We start from the raw sequence: 22,190 nt of genomic DNA, 5'->3' as shown, positions 1-22,190 counted from the left end.
GGAAAGGCCAGCGACGGCCACTGAAGGGAAGCGTCCACGTGTTTAGCTTGGATCTACCATGACACTGAGTGCAGTACTGGTTTTCTTTCGGTAACCCGAGAAAGAGCTCTATTTAGGTTTTTATTATTGGTGTTGCCTTTCTCCGTTTACTTGAAAGTTGAAACCAGAGTTGAGGTATGTGGGGGGAGCTGCTTTGCAAACAGCTTGAAATGAATCTGCCCACAGAAAGACATTTTTCTCTGCAAAGTGTGTCGTCGCCCTGGGGCCATGCTGAGCCCTGAGAGCAGCAGGGCGTGTGACGCTGGAGTCCTGAGCTATCCCAGTCCTCCCCACACACCGCTCCCACCTGTGCTCCTCCAATGCTCGCATCCTGTAAGCTTTGCTTGTGAAACACACTGGAACTTGCCACATCCCAGAGATGTCTGAAACCCTCTGATTTATAATCTGATCATGCAGAACTGATACCAACCTTAACTTTAAAAAGAGAGGTTTAGACAGTTGTCCATAGTCACCTGGAAGTGGAATGAGTGGATTCTTTTCCCAGAACTATGGTGTTTGTTTTTCTGTAGACCTCTGGGCTACATAAGCTGTGGTGAGTCTGTGTTTCTTCCGTGAATCCATCCATTTACTTCCAAACTAAACAGCGGAGTGCTCACTGCCCTCCCTCCTGGCCCGCACAGCCCCGCAGGCACAGATGCGCTCACACCAAAAGCCTGGGCACTCTACATTTGCTCAGCTTTGTTTTGTGCTACACGCTGTTGAAACAGACTCTTCTTCATCAAGTGAGGCATTAAAGGAATTGGATTCTCTGTGGATAAATGGTATTTTTTTTTCAAAGATTAATTTTATTTTTATTGGAAAAGCACATTTACAGAGAGAATGAGAGATAAAGATCTTCTGTCTGCTGGTTCACTTCTCAAGAGGCTACAACAGCTGGAGCTAAGCTGACCTAAAGTCAGGAGCCAGGAGCTTGCTCCAGGTCCCAAGGCCTTGTGCCATGCTCTACTGCTTTCCCAGGCCACAAGCAGGGAGCTGGATGGTAGTGGAGGAGCTGGGTATGGGATTGTGGTGCATGCGAGTATTTAGCCACTGAACCATTGCGCCAGGCCCAATAAATAGTATTTTTAAAAATTGATTTTGAAGCATCCAGGCTTCCTCTGCTTTTTTATTTTTTAATTGGCAGATGCACAGAATGCACGGTGAATGATTAGGCGGTCTGACCTTCAGAGAATATTTGGGACCTTTCTGGCCAACTCCCTGTTTTCTCGTTTGCAACTCCAGATCTTATCGCGGGATGTGGACCGGGTGCGGAGGATCACGGTGGTGCTCTGGAACACGGTGCAGTTCCTGAAGAGCTGTTTCCAGTGGGAATCCACCGCGAGAAGTGCAGTGGCGTTCGTGGTGAGCCTCCCTTTGAACGTTGGTGCGATTGGTTTCTAATTCCACGATTTGTCTCTAAAGTATGTGAAGATATGAGTGCCTCATGGTTTTCCTTCTGAGATGATACACAAAGTCAACTCTACCCTTGAAAATTGTTAAATTACCCAAATTTTGCTTATCTGCCACTTCTTGGTTAGTTTAAGGGAGCCAGGGGATACACATTATGAATCCCTAAATGTTTCCATAATCCTCATGTCATGTGGGTATAAATGCTTACTTGATAGGTCTAATTATAAACAAATCATTTCCAAGCATCGATATTAAAAGCACTCAGCAGTATCAATCCTCTAGGATATAAATGCTTACCACGTATTGTCATTTGACTCATATGACTGTCTTCAGTATGTGACACTTCTTTCTCGGATAACACTGTCCTATTCTTAGATGCAACATAAAGTCCCCAGGTCTCAGAGATCTTGAGCCCTCTGCGAGCCCAAGGACCTGGGAAGGACTTCAGGGTGGGCACAGTGCCTTCCTGTTGTATATCTCGCTTCCTTCCTCCTTTGTGAAGGGACCTGTCCTTGCCGGCCGTGTCCATTCGTTGGTGTCCCACTGCTGTCTGTACCGCACAGAGGTCACTGTAGGGACCAGCATGCAGTACGAGTGGTCAGAGCGCACGTCGGCACCATCTCTGCAGAGTCTGGTTCCACACTGCATGCGTTCCTTTGCTCTCGTGTTTGTTGATGCCAACGTATCTCAGCGGCATCTCCTACGCAACTGTAGCTGCACAAAGCATACTGCGGATGCTAGCCCAAAGTCTTGTTGGTCCAAGGTCACTCCCACCATTTTTATGCAGGGTCAAGTGTATCGGTTTCTTAACAGACATTTTCTTGGCCATTGGGGAGCATTTTGTTTGGCTGGGTTTATTTTACTTTGCCCTTGCTTCAGGGTATATAGGGCCTATGCTGTCTGCAGGTTTGATCTGTAAGAGCATTTTAGGCTGTGTGAGGTTGCTAGAACATTTGGCCTTCATAAAAGGATTTGCTCTCTATCTGTCCGCTTCGCTTTCTCACATCCCCCCTTGACAGTGCCTTCATGCGTTTGGTTCTTCAGCCTCCCCGGCTCTGCTGCCCGCTTGAATTTCCTTTCAAAACTTCCATGGAATGTTCTGTGTCATTCTGGGAGGAGAGGGAAGTGGACACAATTGGTGTCGTCTTCCAGGCAGCTGCCTGGCCAGCCGCTGCAGGGGAAGAGGATTTCCTCCTTCTCAAGTTGCATCTCTGGTGTTGTGCTTTTAGAAAAACAGAAATCTGTTGCCCTGGATTTTGCTGGGGTACGACAGCAATGATTAATGTGCTGCTGGGCTGATCTAAAAAGATTAGAAGGAATGAATAGAGATAGGTTGCCTAATCAAGGGCACGTCTATATGGGCAGGGAGCCTGGGTGGGGGCTGGGATTGCTTGTGGAGAGGCTCTTCCACTGCTACTTTGGACCCAATCCCGATGCCAAGCTGGCACATACAAGCTTCAGGATTGACAGTGTCAGTCACTAGCCACATGCAAGGAAAATTTCAGTTGTGTCTTCTCATTGTTTTGCTAAAGTCAGATTTTCAGGGCTCCAATGGACTGGAAAACCTGACACTGTATACAGCACATTTCCCACTAGCTATAATTGCTGTGTGCATTTGTCCTTATTGTATCCTGATGGAAAGTGCTGGTTTAATAAAGGTGGAACTCGGTGACACCTATGTTACCCAGCCTGGTACATCTCAAAGATGCTGAGGCCCTTACCTGGTAGATCTTGGTCTTTCCTAAGTTGTTCAGTAATTGTATTAAAAATCATTCCTATTAGCAATCTGATTTGTGATAGTAGTTCTGCCGCTAAAGCAAGTGACTAAAGAAAAATGATTTTTTTTTTTAGGACAAAGAATGCATTTTGGATCCTACTCTTCTGTAGTTTCTGTTCTTTTGTCAACGCCTGAGTAACCCAAGTGTTTGTTTTTGTCTGAAAGTCCTTCACTTTCATGGACTTACCCATGTCCTCCTTAGCCGTCTTGGGGCATTTTTGGGGATTGCACACCTGTCAGCCACTGCTGGCTGAGGTGCTGTGCCCTGAGTCTGGGGACTCCCGTATGGGTTGGCTTTCTGCAGCAGCGTTAGCTCTGCAGGCGGCCTGAGCCAGAGGAGGTAGGGAGACTGTCAGGCAGATCCCAGCTGACCCTCTGCCTCACGCCAGGTGGCAGTGCAGCCCAGCTCGGTGGTGGTGGTCCCCAGTGGCTGGACTTCTGTGACCTGCTCGGCATGGACCCCTGTTCCTTTTTCCATCAGTTGGACTCTGGGTTTCTGCTCTGTCTGCTTGCTTTCTCAATACAAGGTGTGACAAACTGGTGATGACCTAAGCCAGTTCTTCAGGTCACAGTCTTTAAGTAACCAGACTCCATTGGAAGACCCGCTTCTCATTTCCAAATCAGGACAGGTGACATGCAGAGGCTTGCCACAGGGTTTGAAAGGAGCCCCTGCAAGGACAGCTGGTGGTTCTGATGTCACACAGCACATCAAGGAGAAATATTTACTTCTCAGGTTTTCTAAGAACTTCAAGTTTTTGAAAAATAAGTAATGGCAAAAGACAGCAGCTATCTACATTTGTATATTCCTTTTAAAATGTGTTTGAAAAAGTAGCTATCATGAGACAGGTACATATTTCTAGTGGGTCTCTGGGAAAAGACATTAATAGAATGAAGATGAAGTGGTTTTGAAAAGCTAATTCTGCATGTTTGTATTTAGATCTGATCTTGTATTGTGGGTTTAGTTTTGTTTTCCTGTTATGCATTTATATTTTATGAATCCAAGTATTGCCTATAAAGAGACCAAAGATATCTCTGGGCTATAAAAAATATTTTACCCATAATAAAATGGCCTTTTCTTGACAAATGGGATCATCAGAAGGTTGTTTTAAATAGCAGCGTTCGCCTCGTTGCATTGCTCTGGGTTTGTTTTTCAGCCATCTTTCAGGCACACACCTCCTACATCAAAGGCTGCGAGTCTGGGGCGTTGATGGATTCCTTCTTTTATTAAATTTTTACTTGGACGTTTGATGTTAAAAACTAATCTAAATCTACCATATATCAGTGGGTATCTTCATATTGCTATGGTTTTAACATCTGTGACTTTAGTTCCTGGATTTTTGTTTTTTAGTAAAATGGAGTATTTATTCTTCCAGGTTGACAGTTTGCAATATAATAAATGATTTCAGACACCAGTCAGCCTTGGCCCTTAGGAAGGTGAACACTACTCTGTATTTGCTTTGTGTGATCTTGTGTTCAATACACCTACAATTCTGAGATTTTAGAAACACTGGAATATGAAGAAATGTGAAATAATTACACATTGTGCATAACAGTGGCAGTCTTAGGATTTAAGCTGTGTACACCTGTGTGCGTGCACACACACACGCAGCTTGCACAATGAAAAGGGGTGGGGAGATCAGGTTATTTCTGCTCATGGGTTCTCCTGGCCCCCGAATCATCAGGCATATGACAAGTACATATGACAGATACCATGATGGCAGTCTCGTTTTGAGATTTGCCTCGGCACGTAATGCTGGGATGTGTGTTAACGTTTCAGATGAGTGTGTGACTGTGTGTAACAGGTTTGCCTTTTCTTGAAGTTCTATCACCAGCATGCTCACAATTAGTTGCTCACACTCAGTCCCGCTCTTTCAGTAGCTGTCTCCACGTCCAGCACAGATCCTGATGGCGTGTGCACAGCGGAGTTTGCAGCCGCTGCTCGGTGTGTATACACTGGAGCTCAAGCAACTGGCAGTGTTTCCACCACGCTGAAGAACATGCCGGCTCTATAAGTCACTTTACACGGAGGGGAGGGTCTTTAAAACAGGCTTAATATGTCCTCAAACACACACATGTATGTACAATATAGACATGTTTTATATAAAATGCTTCCATTTATTATGTGAAATGTTTCATATAGTTGACATTTTATTATTGAACATTTATAAGGTGACTTATCACTTCTTCATTTTCCTGGGAGACTACATCATATACTTCCAAAAATATTTTAAAGTTTTCTTCAGCATATTTTTTACATAAAAACAATCCACCACTCACTGTGCTTTGTGATTATAATTTTAACAGCATAATTGTACCTTCTATTGACAGCTTCTCAGGCATTAACTAATTATGCATTTAATAAAATTACAGTAATTGCATTAGAAAGATTATCAGCTAGGATGTAAAAGCATACTATTCACTATTTTAGCATATTTTCATGTTGATATTTTCAACTTTGTAATTGAATTGCACTTTCAGACAAACTCAAAGCACTGAATGAAATCCCTTGGTATTGGTGGGCATTCCAGGTTGGAATCATGAATGGTGGATCTGTATTGTTTGAATCCTATGCAGCACATTCCCATGGCCCTGTTGCACTGTGGGGAATGGCTCACTTCCTGTGGCATCCCTGCGTCGGGCCCATCACGGCCAGCGCCTCTGAGGGGTACGGCTGCAAACACACGCTTCCAGTCTGCTCTGAGTTTCCTAGTTAGCTGCTTCTAATCTTTTGCACGTTGCTTCAGATCAGCCTTGTTCTTCCACTCTGAGATGCCATCCTATTTACCTGAACCTGGTTTCATGGTCTTAACTCTTAGAGGAATAAAAGTCACGGGAGGTCGTGTGGGTAGTGCTGGGTGTCGTCGTCCGACGAGGCCCCCCGCCCCTCTGTCCCTGTCCACAGCCCCGATGCTCAGGGCAGCTGCTGCCGTGGGAGCTGCTGAGGCGGAGGTGCAGGCGTCATGCTTAGGCTCGGTGCCTCTTCCTGCGCCCGCCCTCTTTGCTGTTGTCTGTCTCTTCTCCGCCTTTTCCTCTAACCTGCCCACCCCTCCTCCCACGCCTTCCTTTCTCCATGCTGGCATTTGAGTATTAATAAATGCCGTATAAGAAACTTACTCTTTGGGATGAAGTTAGGTAATGAGCATGGAAGTAGTTCTAAAGCTTGAAATGAGCTACCGACGTGAGGCTTCACCTGTCGCTGGCTGACGCTGCCCTCTGGCTTGGAGGCCTCGCTCTCACTAGCACACACACTTGCCTGCCCACACGTGCAAGTGCACACACAACTCACATGGCTCCTTGGAAAAGCAAATCTTCAAATGTGAAAACATCTGTTTCTGAGTTGATGAATACGTGTGTGAAGCCGCCAGATACCACAGCCTAGAGTTACACCTTCAGGGCCTTGCCAGGGCTGCTCATGCTTGACCTGTTGGAAGTGGGATTCATCTCCTTTTCATGAATTAAGGCCTGAGGTTAATGTCATGTGGATGATGTGCTCAGTGCACTGGCTCTGTTAACAAGGGTTCATCTTGTGCACTGGGAGTGGCAAAGGCCCAGTCAGTCTGCACTGCTAACGGTGCTGTCGGACGCGTAGTGGGCACATGTCCCTGGGAAGAATGCTGGAACCGAAACAAGCGACTGTTCCCAGAAGTTGCTGTCCTCTCGCTCCCACTCTGCCGATGGTCCAGTACCTGGATAATGTCTGGACCTCATAACCTCATCATGAATATGAGATGGCCTTGCCTCTTCTTTCCCCTGGCCTGCTGACCCAGGGGGTATGCCCAGAGCCTCGTGCCCAGACAGGAGCCCTGGAAGAGCTGGCCCATCTCTCAACCTGGCTTCATTTTTGGCTCTCACCGAAATGATGTTTTTCTTCCCTTTCCATCTGTTTTGATGTGTGACAAACCTTTTGCATGATGCAAAAATAGAAGGCAGTGTCTAGGAATGGAAGACCTTGTGTGTGTGAAAACAGACGCTGTTCTGTGCGGCTTTTGACTTGTTGAAGAGCCATGCTCTTCCCTCTGATTTCTGCCTAATTTGATATTGCCTTTTTTTCCCAGTCCGAGCACCGAGCATTGTCGTTTGTTTCTGAGCTGTCATTTTTATTAGTCTCTCTGGCGGATCTTCTGGGGCTCCCCATCAGGTGGCGTGTGCTCGCCATTGTCTGGCTGAGCTTGGCAAGCAGAGGGCCCTTTGATTGCTGTGTGATGTGGGCGTGCTTGCTGGGGTAGCCTGTAATTAGACCCACCGCAGGTGACAGTTACAAGAGAGCCCAGTAATCATTCTAGCTGCCTGATCTGATGTTTATGGAGAGAAACCTCCTTTGTGGTCTGGTTGGGGTTTCCAGCAGTATGCTGTCCTTTGGCCCTTTGATTTATAGTGGTTTAGGAAGGTGGGTTTTGTTACTGTTCCCCTCACTGTGGGCTTGGGTCATCAGCTTTTAAAAACTGAGCCGTGTGGGAGGAGGGTTTTCATTGGCCTGATGGTCCAGATTTCATTTGTGCGTGCGCGCACGTGCACACGCAGGCACATCAGACAACTGAATCAACACCAGTGTTAGCATGCGGTCAGCTCATCCATGTTCCAGGACTGTTTACTGCTTTACTGCCCTGCAGTCTCTCAGCCTATATCTGGTTTCTTGGCCTTTAAAAATCACTTTTATTTTTATACCTGAGCCCCTTAAAGCTTCTGTTTCAATGCATTGTCCAAGATACCTTGTTTTGTTGAAACAGAGAGAGAGAGAGAGAGAGAGAGAGAGGGGCCCAACTGGAGTGAAGTAAGACCGCTTCAGTTGCAGTTCAGTTTTTAGAAGTGCTGGAGCCAAAGCACGTTCTGGTGTGGCAAGGAGGGCATGCAGTGTGTGTGGGGGGGTGGATTTCATGTTTCCCTAAAGGAGAGAAACAGGTGCTTCAGGAAAGTGCTTGCCTGAGCCCTTCCAGCCTGGAACAGCAGAGACGTCTCAGCCCAGCACCTGGACACTGTGACTGCGTCACCAGCACCTGCAGTTACGGCTCTAGTCGGTGAACCTGAGTTGCATCTGCATGTTCACTGTGCAGTGCCCTCAACGTGGGTGAAGCAGCCACTGAGCAGGCCAGGTGCTGCATGGGGACATCAGTGCCCTCGACGTGGGCAAAACACCCACCGAATGGGCCAGGTGCTGCGTGGGGACATCAGTGCCCTCGACGTGGGCAAAGCACCCACCGAATGGTCAGGTGCCGCATGGGGACATCAGTGCCCTCGACGTGGGCAAAGCACCCACCGAATGGGCCAGGTGCTGCGTGGGGACATCATCTGTGTAGCTGCTCTGTTTGTGTCCTGTGGTCCTGTTCTTAGATCCCGCCTCTCATCAAGGAGTGATGACAGGTGTAATGAAGATGGCCAGGACAAGGACAGCCACGGCCTATGTTTTGTGATTTTAAAAACACAGCTAATGGCAATGATGCCACGTCTTATGAAACGGTGTCTCGTTCTGATGGGAGAAGCGGAGTCCTAGGTGTGCGCTGGTTGACGGTAGCCCATCTCCTGCTCTGGTGTAAGCAGTGAGTGCAGCTCTGTAGCAAGTGGCGTTTTCTTTGGAAACGATGGGCATGGTCACCTTTTTGTAAAGGAAGCCTGGCTTTTCTGACTTCCTCCCCAAATCCTGTTTTACGAAAACAAGAAAATGCATCGAGTGTGTAACCGTCAGTTCAGCTGACGTGGCTGTATTATCTGCCGCTTGGGCAGATGTGAGTTTACATCCCCGGGGTGGACTCTACAATTTTAAAACTTCGTGGTTTTTCAAAAGAGAAAAAAAAACCTGATTGATTTCTTGACATTCCAACGTGTCTGCTCTCTCCCGGGAAAAGAAGAAAGGGGGAAAGTGAAAATAAGGGGAGAAAGGGCTGTGAGGCTGGCCCTTGCTGGGGCAGACAGTCCTGCAGGTGGCGCTGGAAACTCATAAATGGTGCTGAATCTCAGGGCTGACGTGTGTGCGGGCTAATTCTTAAGGATGTTAATTTTAGCAATTTGTTTAACTTGATACAATTATCTATAAGCACAAGTCATTACAGCAGTAAAAACTTACATTTTCATCTTGCTTCTTTGCTTGTTTTGCCTTTGAGATCATTTTCTCATATTTTCTGTAGCATGTTGATCCTTGCACCGAAAGGGGCTGACATTTGGGCTGCTTCTGAGTCGGTATGGCTTTCATCTGGAAGGTAGTCACTTTATTCCAGGCCTTTCTGAGTATATTTTACTTTTCTCAACCTGCAGCTAAATGCAATGCTTCGGCTTTCAGTTCAGCGGATTCGCTGCGAGGGTGCTGGGGCAGAACTGAGTGAGTGTGAGTGTGTGTGTGCGTGTGTGTGTGTGTGTCCGCACACAAACTACACCTTCCATGGCAGCGTTACCTTAACTTCATTTCTCAGGTAGTTCTGATCCTGGGAGCAGGATCACTAATTCTTTGAAAGCTCTTTTCCCCAGAGATAAAACAGAGTGTCAACAGTTTCTTTTAAAACATTAGGGAGTGCATTGTGGATGCAATAACACATTAAAATTCTGTTATTTATCTCATATGGAACATTAGGAGTGGTCCACCAAGGTAAAAGCGTTCAGTAGACGGGAGTTCTTGCTTGCTGCTGCTTAAGGTTCAAATGTTTCTGAACTGCTTTTGGCGATGCCTGCACACACACACACACACACACACACACATATGCATTTGCCTTTTTTTAAAGTTTGAGTTTCAAAATGCCAAGTCTAGAGCGATTTGCTTAAGCAAAAATTTAATTTCCAGCTCTCTCATTTTCTTTTAGTCTCATTTAAAAAATTCTTGCACTGTACGTTTTCAAGGGGAAACTGTTGAATCTAAGAAAATGTAATTCTTTTAGTTCAGATGCTTTAGATGTTGCGTGTCATCAAGCCAGCGACTGCAATGGTCTTGAGCAGAGTGTGTGGATTTCCTTCTCTGTCTGCTGAACTTCTCGCTCAGTCTTCCAGCCGAGTTCAAGTCCACTCAGGCCTTGTAGTGCAGATCCACCCTTATCGCCGATGGGGAGTGGAGGTGAGACACCTGCTGGCCTCCTGTGTTCTGCTCTCACTGCTCTCCTCATCACTCCTGAGGGGCGGGCAAAGTGGAGGGCAGGGGAGCCCTCTGCATGCCTGTTTTTCAGCCTTCAGATAGACAAGATTCAGTTCTCTGTTAGCAGCCAACCAAAATCTAATCCATTAAAAAATACGTCGTGGTAAGCAGTTCTTGAAAATGTTTATAATAAATGGTGAAAGCCCAGCTTCCTCTGTGAGATTAGCCGTGGGAACAGGATGTGTCCAGCAGGAAATAGGTTATTGCCTGATTAGTGTGTCCTGCAGAGCAGCCCATGGGCCAACTGAGATTGAAAAGTCAGAGCTTGCAGTGCCCAGCTCTTACTCGTTGGCTCTCTTTCCTGTCTTTTGCATATTATAATGTTGTTTATCACACATGGTGTTTTTCTCATTGAATGGATTGTGAAGTTCAGTTTGTTAACAAAAAGTGTGGTGTGTTTTGGGAGTTGATTTGGGCCATGCTTTGTGGGTACCAAATTACCTACAACTACTGATGTGGCTCACTCAACTTTTATACAACAGATTTTGCAGCTTAACAAAAATGTAGAAGAATGTTTTCCAAGGGTCTGGAATGATCCCATATTCATGTTAACGACACAGGGCTTTCTGCTGAGGTTTGTGGAGACCTCTGCTTTCAGACCAGAGGCAGTGCTCATGAATAATACCTCCTAGGTGGATGCCACCTCCAGCTCCACACAGGAGTGACTCAGAGATCAAACACAACGCTGAAAAGCCTTAGGGAAGCATTATGTGTCTGGGGTCTGATCTATTGTCTGGGAGGTCTGAGGGACTTAATGCACTCCGCAAAGATTACACTCCCTCTCTAATTGCCCAGACACTTCCTTGAAGGATTTAAACAGTGGGGAAAGGTGAGGCTCCTTGTCAATTTTTGTCTTCTGCTCGTGGTTGAAGTTTATCTGTCTTTGCGCTGAGAGCCGTGGATTATGTCACCCAGCCAATGTCAAATTCGTAAACTCTGAATGAGGAGACATCACTTACAGCTCCCATGCTGTAGGCTCCTGAAGGCTGTGCCTTCTGCTTGTTTCTGGTGTTTACGCGGGGGGAAACCATAATTCCTTGTATCTAGGTGAGGCTGATGTGACCATGCTGGCTTCACCGGGCCTGTGGATCGGGCTGTCTTTTTAAGCGTCTCTCGGCACGATGTAGCTTGTGTTTGCCTTTCTTGAGTTACAGGTGGAGAAGGCTCACTTTAGCATTTTTTTTTTTGTCACCTCTCCTGCTCCCAACCGACCGTGAGACGTACTCCTCTACAATCCAAATTGAGACCCACCCTCGGCACCTGTAGCCTTGCGGACACTGTCCTCCTTGGGAGGGGGCCTTGACAACACCCAGGCTCACTCTGGGGGTCGGCTCTTCTGTGACCTGGTGCTGCTTTTCCAGCCCAACCACACTGTCCCCCGTGCTACCTTAGCTGTAGTTCTGAGCTTCCTAGAAGGCCCTGGCTGTCTCCTGCCCAGCTTGCTGGGGAATAGGGAAGGGGCTGAACATTCCAGACCAGTCCACTGCAGGAGTAGGCATGCCAGTTCCCCAGCACCCAGAGCGTTCCCCACCGCACACTCTGCACAGCAGCCTCCCTGGGAAGCAGGAATCCCAGTTTAGGTCACCTCGCTGATGCTAACTGTGCTTGTGGCCACAGGGTCACGTTTATGCAACTCCCTGAAGAGACCTAGAAGTGTTTGCTTCCAGTGCTGGTGATTGTCTGGTGGAGGAAGGGGTTTTTTAGGGCGGTCCTTGTGTATGCCATGAGTGATTCCTACTTCAGGCTGATGCCAATGCATTCTCCCATCCTGGGGAAACCTGCCAGCCCACTCACTGTCTGCATCTCTTGAAGACTGAGCAGGTGAGGGGGGTGGTTGCTGGAGGGGAAACACACCTGAACATGCTGGGAAAGGGCTTTCCTGTCCAGTGCCCCACACCTGAGTCCTTTTGGGTGAGTCTCACTGCATGCTACCTCACACTGCTGGTAGATTACACTGAATGTTTCATCTGTGTATAAAAATTAAAAATTCAAACAAAAATCTGGCCCAAGTGAAGAACAGGCCCTTTGGGCATATGGTTCATTATGCATATTCATTTAATTACTAAAACACTTGCAATGGCTTCTCTGCCCTTGCACTCAACTTGCAAAGTTGGAACTCTATTGCACAGAACACGTACCATGCATTTCTGTTCCGGAGAGGGCGGGAGAGGAACGGCAGGGAGTTGGCGGACAGGAGGGAGCTCAGCAGGGGCAGGAGGTATGGCTGTCAGCATGAAGCCCATCTTCTCTCTTTTCTCTCCTCTCTCCCATATCTACCACTTTTCTGTGGTCAGTTTGTGAAAACACTAGCGTGGCAGAAATGTGAGGCTAAGAATTCAGGTTGCAAGGACATTTGTTCTGAGCAGCTCAGACCTCACGATGAAGCTGTGTGTTTTATTGGTTAGAAGGGGCCGGCTTGGAATGTGTGACTTTAATAGGTTTTTTGGGGCCAACAGGTGGTGATGGCTTAGACATACCCTGGGCTCGGTGGCACTCCTAATTTGGAGCTGTGCATATAATGGCTTTATTAAAATAAACAGTCTCCTGGCTTTGGTTTTACCTGAACATCTGCCTGTTGGCTTTTTAAGAGCCTGTTAAAATGTTTTCCTTTCTCTGCTTTGAAAAGGATCATATCCCAAAATAGCCAAGGAAGATTTAATTTCCGGTTCTTGCCATCCAGCATATTATTTTTGCCCAATATTAAAAAACATTAAAATTCAACAGCATGTTTAAATGGGATCATTGTATTTTCAGTTATGTGGTTTTTTTAGCACATTTATTTACACGATACAACAGGTTTTAAATGGAGGATGCCAAAAATGAATTTATAGTGGATGGGATTTCAAGTGAACTTTTATTTTGGTGAGCAAAATACGATGTGAAGGAGGGAAGGAGACAGAGGGAGAGAGGAGAAAGGGAGATGAAGATACTCTAAGGCCGTGATCTGCATGTCCTGCTGAATGGTGGTAATGTCGCACACAGCAAGGAAGCTGTTGAACTATTTCTGATTAAAATAAATCCAGAACTTCAAAAACCATTTCCAAGGGGAGGGAGGATTTCAACATATTGCGTCATGTTTGTTTTTAGCAGAGGGTGTGTGTGTCTAAAACAAGCACCAAGTTAAACGGAATCTATGGAAGTGTTCTTGATAGCATTTCTTAAAGAAGGGTTCTTTGCTCTCAGTGGTGCCTCACACTGGAAGATTCCTGAGCAAAGGCACCTGAGTCGGCATTAAGCAACTGGACTCAGAAAAGCGTGTCTGCAAGATTAGCGTGGACATAGTGCAGCCCTGTGTCTTTTAATGCCAGAAATAAAGCTCCAAGTGGAATAACTTAATACGGTAGACTGCCCAACTCTGCCACGACACTAATGCTAGTTAGATAGTGTGGCTTTATTATCTGGAATATTTATTTTTGGAATTCATTCTGGTCTAATCTTTCTGTGAACATGAAACAGTAAGTCTTAAGTTTGCAGCCTGACGCTCCAGTGACCAAAGCCAGAAATTCTCTCCAAAGATTGCTGTGTCTACTCAACAGTTGCTTGCTGCTGGATCTGTACCATATAGACCCCACAGTGCAGAACTGATGCTCCTCACTCAAAGGACGCCTGCAGTGGTGCATTGAGGAGGTTCTTTCCCGACCTCCTCTGCAGATACGGGGAGTAGATGAATGTGTGAGAATGTTTCTCCCCTTCGTTTAATCAGAGCAGAGAATGTACCAAAAACAAACCTCCAGCTGCTCTTAGCAGCTTCTGCAGAAATGCGTAATGAGAAAGTTATTGTCTGGTTCTGGACCTGAAGTGACGCTCACGGGAGAGCGGAGAGGCCGGTGGCCACCGCACGCTCAAGGCTGCTTTTCCTTCATTTACCTTAGGGCTTTTCCACTTTTCACAGTACTTGCTGTGCCTTTATGAGGAATATGGGGATTTTTATTGGACCGTAGGTGATTGTTGGAATTTTTCCCATTTATATAAAATCATCAAGAAATGTAAAGTGGCTGGCAGCAGATGCAAACATTACAGTGATGGTATTTTAATAAATGCATCACATTTAAAAGAGGGAATAATCTATTTAATGAGAAATGTATGTATAATATAGATTAGAAACTATTTTTCTGTTTTAAAACATCTATTAAATCATTCAAAAGGGGAAAATGAAAGTCAAGAAACATTCCATTTGTAGAAGAATACAGTCTAAATGCCCTCATTTTATGTTGAATAGTTAGATTATATGGGTTTTTACATAGATTTAAGTGTAAAACCAGAAAGCTGTTAGCCATATTTCTCTAGGATTATTGAGTCCGGTGTTATTGTGAAATGGACCTTACATGAGTCCTAGAGGAGGAAGCAGTGAGAGGCCTGTAATTCTGAGCTGGGATGTAGACTAGCCCTTGTCTCTGAAGGACAGGGCGCCGCCGCTGCTTTTCCTCAAATGCACTGAGCAGGATATTCTGCATTATGAATAAGAAGTCGAAGATGGTGCCAGAGAGACGCCTGCTCATGATGGGTGGTCTGGTAACCCATCATGAACCATGAACCACCGAGAGCAAGGCATCGAGGTGCAAGAGGAAGGTTTTACAAGGGAACGGGGAAATGCGAGGCACAGGACAGAAGAAGACAGCCTATCTGAGATGAGGTTTCCTCAGCCACTCGTAGGCAGATCTGCAACCAGGAGCCGGATGCTGCTTCTGGCTCTCCCACATGGTTGTAGGAACCCAAGGACTTGGGCTGTGCTTTGCTGCTTTTCCAGGCCGTTAGCAGGGAGCTGGAATGGATGTGGAGCAGCCAGGATGTGAGCCAGTGTCCATATGGAGTACCATTGCTGCAGGTGGAAGATTAATCTGATTTTCCATGATACTGGCCTCTAGTTTTTAAAATTTTGTAACCTAAATTTTGAATGACAGAATGACAGGGAGGGAGTGAGGAAGGAGGGAGAAGGAGAGACTCAGAGCCCACATCTGATGGATCACTTTGCAAATACTTGCAGTGGCCTGAGCTAGGGTCATGAGCCAACAATGAAATAAAGGGTTTTCAGAGAGAGAGCAGGGATCAAAGCAGTTGAGCAATCACCTGCTATCTTAGTGTCTGTATTGGCACAGAGTGTGATTGAACCCAGGGCCAGGGCTGACCCCAGACGCTACACTACAGCATATAGTCATTCAACTGGTACGGTGTCTGCATGTACAAATGCTTGCCTCTCACCCCCTGCCCCACCCATTTTAAGTTTAGAGGATTGTGATCCTTTTGTCAACCTGCCATCTCACTTCCGTTTGCTCTGACAGTAGCAGGTACTGCAACCGGACATTTACCTCTTTGGGGTGCCATTAACCTGCCTTCTACCGTGTGCCCTCGCTGGAGGCCACAGTGTTTTACTTACCATTATTACTCACTAAATGTTATGGTAGGAATGAAAAAAGGGAGAAGGAAGGAGGAGAGGAAACAAAAGAAGGAAAGAAAAAGCAGCGAGAGACTTACTGCCATGGGTAGACATAATTCCAGCCCAATCAGAGCGACTGTATGCTCATCCTTGAAGAGGTGTGTGTGTAACCTGTTAGCTGCATGAAGGTTAAGAGCATTCAACTTCATCCATAGAAATACTAGAGATTAAACCAAATATTAACCATTTGATTTCCTTTTTAAAAAGATTTATTTTTATTGTAAAGTCATATATAGCGAGAGGAAGAGAGCCAAAGAGGAAGAGCTTCCATCCAGTGATTCACTCCCTAAGTGACCGCAACGACCAGAGCTGAGCTGATCCAAAGCTGGGAACCAGGAGCTCTTCTGGGTCTCCCACATGGGTGCAGGGTCGCAAAGCTTTGGGCCGTCCTTGACTGCTTTCCCAGGCCACAGGCAGGGAGCTGGATGGGAAGCGGGGCTGCCGAGATTAGAACTGGCGCCCATATGAGATCCTGGTGTGTTCAAGGCAAGGACTTTAGCCGCTAGGCCACCACGCCAGGCACTGATTTCCTTCTTTTGAAAAAACCTTTAGATTAATATGGAATGACATGTAATGGTGTTCTTTAATATTTTTTATAATAACTTGTTTAAGGCACATGTTACTGTAGGTTTAAATGCATACAAGAATGTGTGTACACAGATGTGTGTATAATAATGTACGTTGGAAACGCCATGTCCTGATTTGACCCAGTGTCTAGCAGCAGCTCAGCGCCTCCCATGTGACACACGCTGCAAGAGTGTGTGCTGACTGCAGACACTGCTGTCAAGCCTGCTGCGTCCCGTCGTCTGAGTGCTCAGCATCACAGTAATAACTGGACGAGAGTCTTCCCATTGAACTGCGAGTACCGAGTGCTTCCCTAGAAAACTAATTATTAAAGTAGAGAGTGGAAACTTCAGGTGTTGAATTCATAGATGCCATAGGTCAGCAGGTAGAGTGACTTCATTGCCCATCACGTCTCTCTGGGCACGATATAGAATGAAAATGGAGGAATAACCCACTTGTCAGCACTTTCCCAGGTCCCTGGGTCTCAAGCCAGGCAAGACACCACACTGAGAATTCATGGAGGGGGTAAGGAGGTGGAGGGCATGTATTCACAACCTCTTCAGCTCTGTTCTCTTCCATTTCTATTATCCAAGGCTTCCTCTTCTGTCCTCTGGACCTGCAATCCCCAGGTTGCTTTGATGCGCCATCACCCAAGTGCAGTGTTGGGCAACAGTGAATAGAATTTGCCTCTGCCTTTATTTCAGTGCACCTATTTTGGCTGAATTTTCCATTCAACCGATGTTTGAGTGTCTATTTCATATAAGACCATCCTATATATTGCAAGAAATACAAAGCTAAATTACATATGATTTAAGACTTCAGACAGCTGAAGTTATTTGTGTGGGGAAAGTAGATAAGAAATGAAATAACTGTGGATTCTGGTTAGGTGTGTGTGTTTACCTGGGAGAGAGGGTGGCTTGCTCAAAGCAGGGAATCCATGAAGGAGCATGGTGAGCAAACTCAGGCAGCCTTTGCATGAAGTCACTGAGAAGGACACCAGGCAGTTTGTGAGAATAGAAAACATACGTGTTGGGTCTTAGGAAATACAGAGGCTGGCAGAGCTGCAAAGGAAGGTTAAGCTTCATGTTGGTTCCTCGAGGTGAGAAGCAGCAGCTGAGGGTTGCGGGATCCATCAGAATGGGGTGGGGGAGTAACAAGAGCTGTTGTGAGCAGAGCAGATCTAGAATAAGAACTGAGCTCTGGTGAGTTCTGGCAGTGATGTGAATGGACAGGACTTGTAGAAAAGTTCATGAATTAAAATAGGTTGGAATAGTGGTGGGCAGGGTGGCATAGCAAGCGAATCCTCTGCCAATCCCATATGGGTGCCATTTTGTGTCCCATCTGCCCCATTTCTGATCCAGCTCCTAGCTTATGGCCTGGGAAAGCAGCCAAGGATGGCCCAAGTCTTGGGCCCCTGTACCCACAAGGAGACCCAGAGGAAGATCCAGGCTCCTGGCTTTGAAGCAGCCAATCTCTGGTTGTTGTGGTCACCAGCAGAGGGGAGAAGACTCTGTCACTCCTTCTCTCTGTAAATCTGATTTTCCACTAAAAGTAAATAAACCTTTGAAGAAAAATGAATACATCAGAATAGTGTGAACCTTGGACTGTAAATAAACAATGTGGAAAATGTTTAGTCCACAAGGCAGAGTAGGGGGAGAAGGCTGTCAGTAGTTGTAAATAGGTGAATTTATTCTGTGTAGTTTTTAAAGATTTGTTTTTATTTGAAAGTCAGATATACAAAGAGCAGGAGAGACAGAAAAGATCTTCCATCCGTTGATTCGCTCCCCAAGTGACTGCAATGGCCAGAGCTGTGCCGATCTGAAGCTAGGAGCCTGGAGCCCCTTCCGGGTCTCCCACGTGGGTGCAGGGTCCCAAGAGATTGGGCTGCCCTCAATTGCTTTCCCATGTCACAAGCAGGGAGCTGGATGGGAAGCAGGGCCACCAGAATTAGAACCAGCATCCACATGGGATCCCGGCGCATGCAAGCCAAGGACTTTAGCCGCTGGGCTACTGTGCCAGGCACTATTCTGTGTATTTTAAAAGAGTGGATTAATTCACATTATGATCAGCTTAACAACTTTTTATTGTGAGGTAGGTTAAGATTGACAAGAAGCAAAAAGTAGTTTAAGACTAATTTTTATAAGTGGTTTATGTAATTTATATATAAATTACTTAGAATAGAAATGCATGCTCGAAGGTTCTTGTTTTTATTTTTATGCTATTCCAGTCTTTCAGTGAACATTTTCAATATCAAATTTAACAGCTTTGTTTTCTATTTGTGCATTTTATGCCATGGTTAACGAATCATTTTCTATCTCCAGTCATGAAGATCATCTTTGAAGTGTTCAGTTTTTATACTGCTATTATTGAATTTTGTCGTGTCCTGGATAGCCAGTTGATTCAGCACTATTGATTCGATATTCTTCCTCCACTCAATGATTTACAGTTCCCACGAGCTGCACCTGAAGTTTCCATGTTTAATTCTATTTATCTATTACTCTGTTTATAATTGTGCAAATATCACACAGCCACCATTTACTTAGCATAGTTCTGTCCAATCTGTGTTTTATCTTTACGGTTGGAGAAGAATTCTTGGATTTTTGTTCTTCTCTAAAGGAATTAGAGTTACGTTCTTGAGAACTGCACAAAACCAGAAGATAAAATCAATATTGAAAAATCAGACTCAAAATTATTAACTGTGAAAATAGTAACATTTTGAGACCGAGCACAATGAAACCTTGTAGACTCTACTTAAAAATACAAACAGAAAGCCCTGAAACCAAGTACACATGAAACAAAGAACAAAACTGAAAGGTGTCTTTTTGAAATAAAAATGGCAAAACTGATTATTCCTCAAGTTTTCAGTGTAAAAAAGTAAAAAAACAGTGCCAAGCACTGGAGCAAAATGGGTCAGATGAGGCAGAGGTTAAACCTGAGGGCGTGTTAAAATGTTGAATGTAGATGGCATGGATAAAGCTTGTAGAATTTAAAGCTTGTATTAAGATGAATGAAAAAGATAACTGATCACAAATCAGTGAAATAGAGAATGAATTAATAGTTAATACCTGCCTGGAAGGCAAGGCTCAATTGGAGGCCACGCTTCCCCAAAATGCAACAATTAGAGGAATCCTGCCTGCTACAAATACCGTTTGTCCGCGTGTGTTTTCCGTCAGCAGCTGCCAGTTGCAGACAGCCATGTGGCTCATTGAGCCTGTCTACCCTTCACAACTGCTCTGTCAGAACTCATGCAGTTTTGCTATGAAAACCGTGCTTTTCTTTTCATTTTTATTCTTTGCAGTTTAAGTGTGTGATGTTATGTCTTTCATTTCAGGAAGTTGCCATCCTGAATCCCTAACAGTTTTTTCTGTAGCTCTCTATTCTTCTTGACTCCAAAGGTTCATATATAAACCTCCTCGGTAGCTCATGTCTTTTTATTGCATTTTATGCACTACTTGAACTTTATTTAAAATACACATTTATTCCAATACTACAAACCATTAATGTATTCCAAATGACTGATTTTCTTTTATCCAGTTTATTCTGCCATGAATTCACTTAGGGAGCCCTTCCTTTCACTTAGGTAAATTATGCGTCATTTGTTTTCTGTTTATAGATCTCAGGTGCTTGTTTATATTGCCCAGGTGTGTCTGATTTCGTGGACATGTTGCACATAATTAAAGTTCATATGTAATAACAAATCCTTTAGTCTACTTGTTTTCCTTAATTTTGGTCATTGTGTTCCTTCTGATCATATCTAGAATTTTTCTTAAATACTGGGCAATGCTTATTATAAGATTTCAGGATATATGAACTATATCATCCTTCGCCAGAGAATATAGAACATGCATTCAGAAACAGTAGGTCACAGTAATTCAGTGGCAAGATGGTCCGCAGTTGAACTGCAGAGATTTTAAGAAATCTGCTTTAGCCCTTTCCTAGCACACGGAATTTTGGAACATTAATAAATTCTTATAGTTTTCCAAAGGGCATTCTTTATTAAATGACTCATTACCACCAGTCTTTGTCTCCTGACTCTTTTTGTAAAAAATATTTATTTATTTTTATTGGATAGTCAGATATACAGAGAGGAGAGCCAGACAGTAAGATCTTCAATCTGCTGATTCACTCCCCAAGTAGGCACAACAGCCAGAGCTGAGCTGATCCAAAGCCAGGAGCCAGGAGCCTCTTCTGGGTCTCCCATGCTGGTGCAGAGTCCCAAGGCTTTGGACTGTCCTTGACTGCTTTCCCAGGCCACAAGCAGGGAGCTGGATGGGAAGCGGGGCCACCAGGATTAGAACCAGTGGTCCATATGGGATCCCAGTGTGTGCAAGGCAAGAACTTTGGCTGTGAGGCTGCCGCTCTGGTCCCTTGGCTCCCAGCTCTCCGTGTCACTCAACCTTTCTTATACATATACATCTTTGTCCTCTTAGTCTGCATTCTTACTAGTTTCTCGAACTGTTTTTCACTTCAAGTTTCTGTTCAGCTGCTTTTAATCTGCTGATTTACCTACTATCCATTGTGTTTAAATTCCATCATCTTTTTTTTCTCAAACAGCTCAACACTGAATCAGGTGTCATGTTTAGAATAATCTCTTGGCAGCAAGCACTTAGAGCTTGGGTGTCCTCATTGCACATCAGTTCCTGCTTCGAGTCTTGCCTGCTTCACTTCCCACCCATGTTTCTGCTGATGTGCCCCCGGGGGGACAGCAGGTGGTAGTTCTGGTAGTTGGGTCACTGCCTTCCACGTGGAAGAGGCAGATTGAGTCTCTGGTTCATGGCTTCAGCATTACCCATTCTCGATTGTAGCAGACATTTGGAAAATAACTAGTAGATAGAAGACTTGTCTTCATGGCTCTCTTGCCTTCACATAGACTAGCAAATTTTAAAAATTGTCTTGTCTCCTTTACCTGTGTAATACTTGATTGGTGAGCTTGATTGTAGATAAATATATCTAGTTGTGAATAATACTTCTGATACCTTTTTGAAAATCCACTGTCCATTGTCCTGGACTATTCCCTGGCTTCCCTTCCACCCACAGGCGTCTTACACATTTTCTGTGTGACTGTGGCTGCTGACCCCATAGCCATCCTCTGTGTCTGACCTCTCTGTTTTCCTTCCTTTAAGTATAGGTGAACCGGAAGGTTCTGAGCAGCCTTCCACATTTCAGGGGTTTTTGCCCTTTCCACTGTTGTGTGAGTGTTGTTTTAAGTATTTTTCCATCTCCTCCACCATCATTTATTTTCTCTCTCCCAATGGTTTGTTGCTACATTTTCTCCCAACTGCTAAATATTCTCTGCTCCTTGTGATTCTGTCTCTGTTCTTTCTTACACTCATTCTTATCTGATCCCGGGCTTGTTACCTCACTAGCTTGCTCATGTGGAATCACTAATGATCAAATCTCAACCACCATCTTGTTTTGGAATGTGTTGTAGCTTTCCCCTTTAAAAATTCCAGTACACCAGAACTCCTCCATGTATCCCATTCTCTCTAGTTGCTCTGCTGTCTGCCCTTGTAATTCTTTCAAAACTCAGAATGTGAAGTTGGACTTGCTAGCAATCATGGGATCATTCCTACCACAGATGTTTCCATTGCAAGAATATAGCCTTGCACTTTTAAATGCTTACTGAAGCTTGACTAGGGACAGGCGGACGGATGGATGGACTTTCTCTCTCTCTCTCTCTCACACACACACACACACACACACTTGTCTGGAGCACTACCCTCCAATAACATATTGTCTTGCACTTTTAAATGCTTCCTGAGGCGACTAGGAATGGGCTCTCTCTCTCTCTCTCTCTCTCTCTCTCTCTCTCTCGTCTGGAGTACTATCCTCCTATCCAAACTCCAAACTCTAAC

At 45.1% G+C, this 22,190-nt stretch overlaps 1 protein-coding gene across 2 annotated transcripts in view; it reads left to right on the top strand.

The window, feature by feature from the left end:
* Window positions 1–22,190, top strand: part of MCTP2 (multiple C2 and transmembrane domain containing 2) — a 192,783-nt gene that overhangs the window by 129,384 nt on the left and 41,209 nt on the right. For both annotated transcript variants that reach the window (XM_004593169.3, XM_058666591.1), the window contains one exon: window positions 1,282–1,401. In XM_004593169.3, coding sequence (XP_004593226.2) covers window positions 1,282–1,401 — 120 coding nt within the window. The remainder of the gene's footprint in view (window positions 1–1,281; window positions 1,402–22,190) is intronic.

This window comes from Ochotona princeps, chromosome 6, assembly GCF_030435755.1.
Source record: "Ochotona princeps isolate mOchPri1 chromosome 6, mOchPri1.hap1, whole genome shotgun sequence".
In the NCBI taxonomy this organism is placed as follows: Eukaryota; Metazoa; Chordata; class Mammalia; order Lagomorpha; family Ochotonidae; genus Ochotona; species Ochotona princeps.
This window is presented reverse-complemented; position numbering and strand designations above follow the sequence as displayed.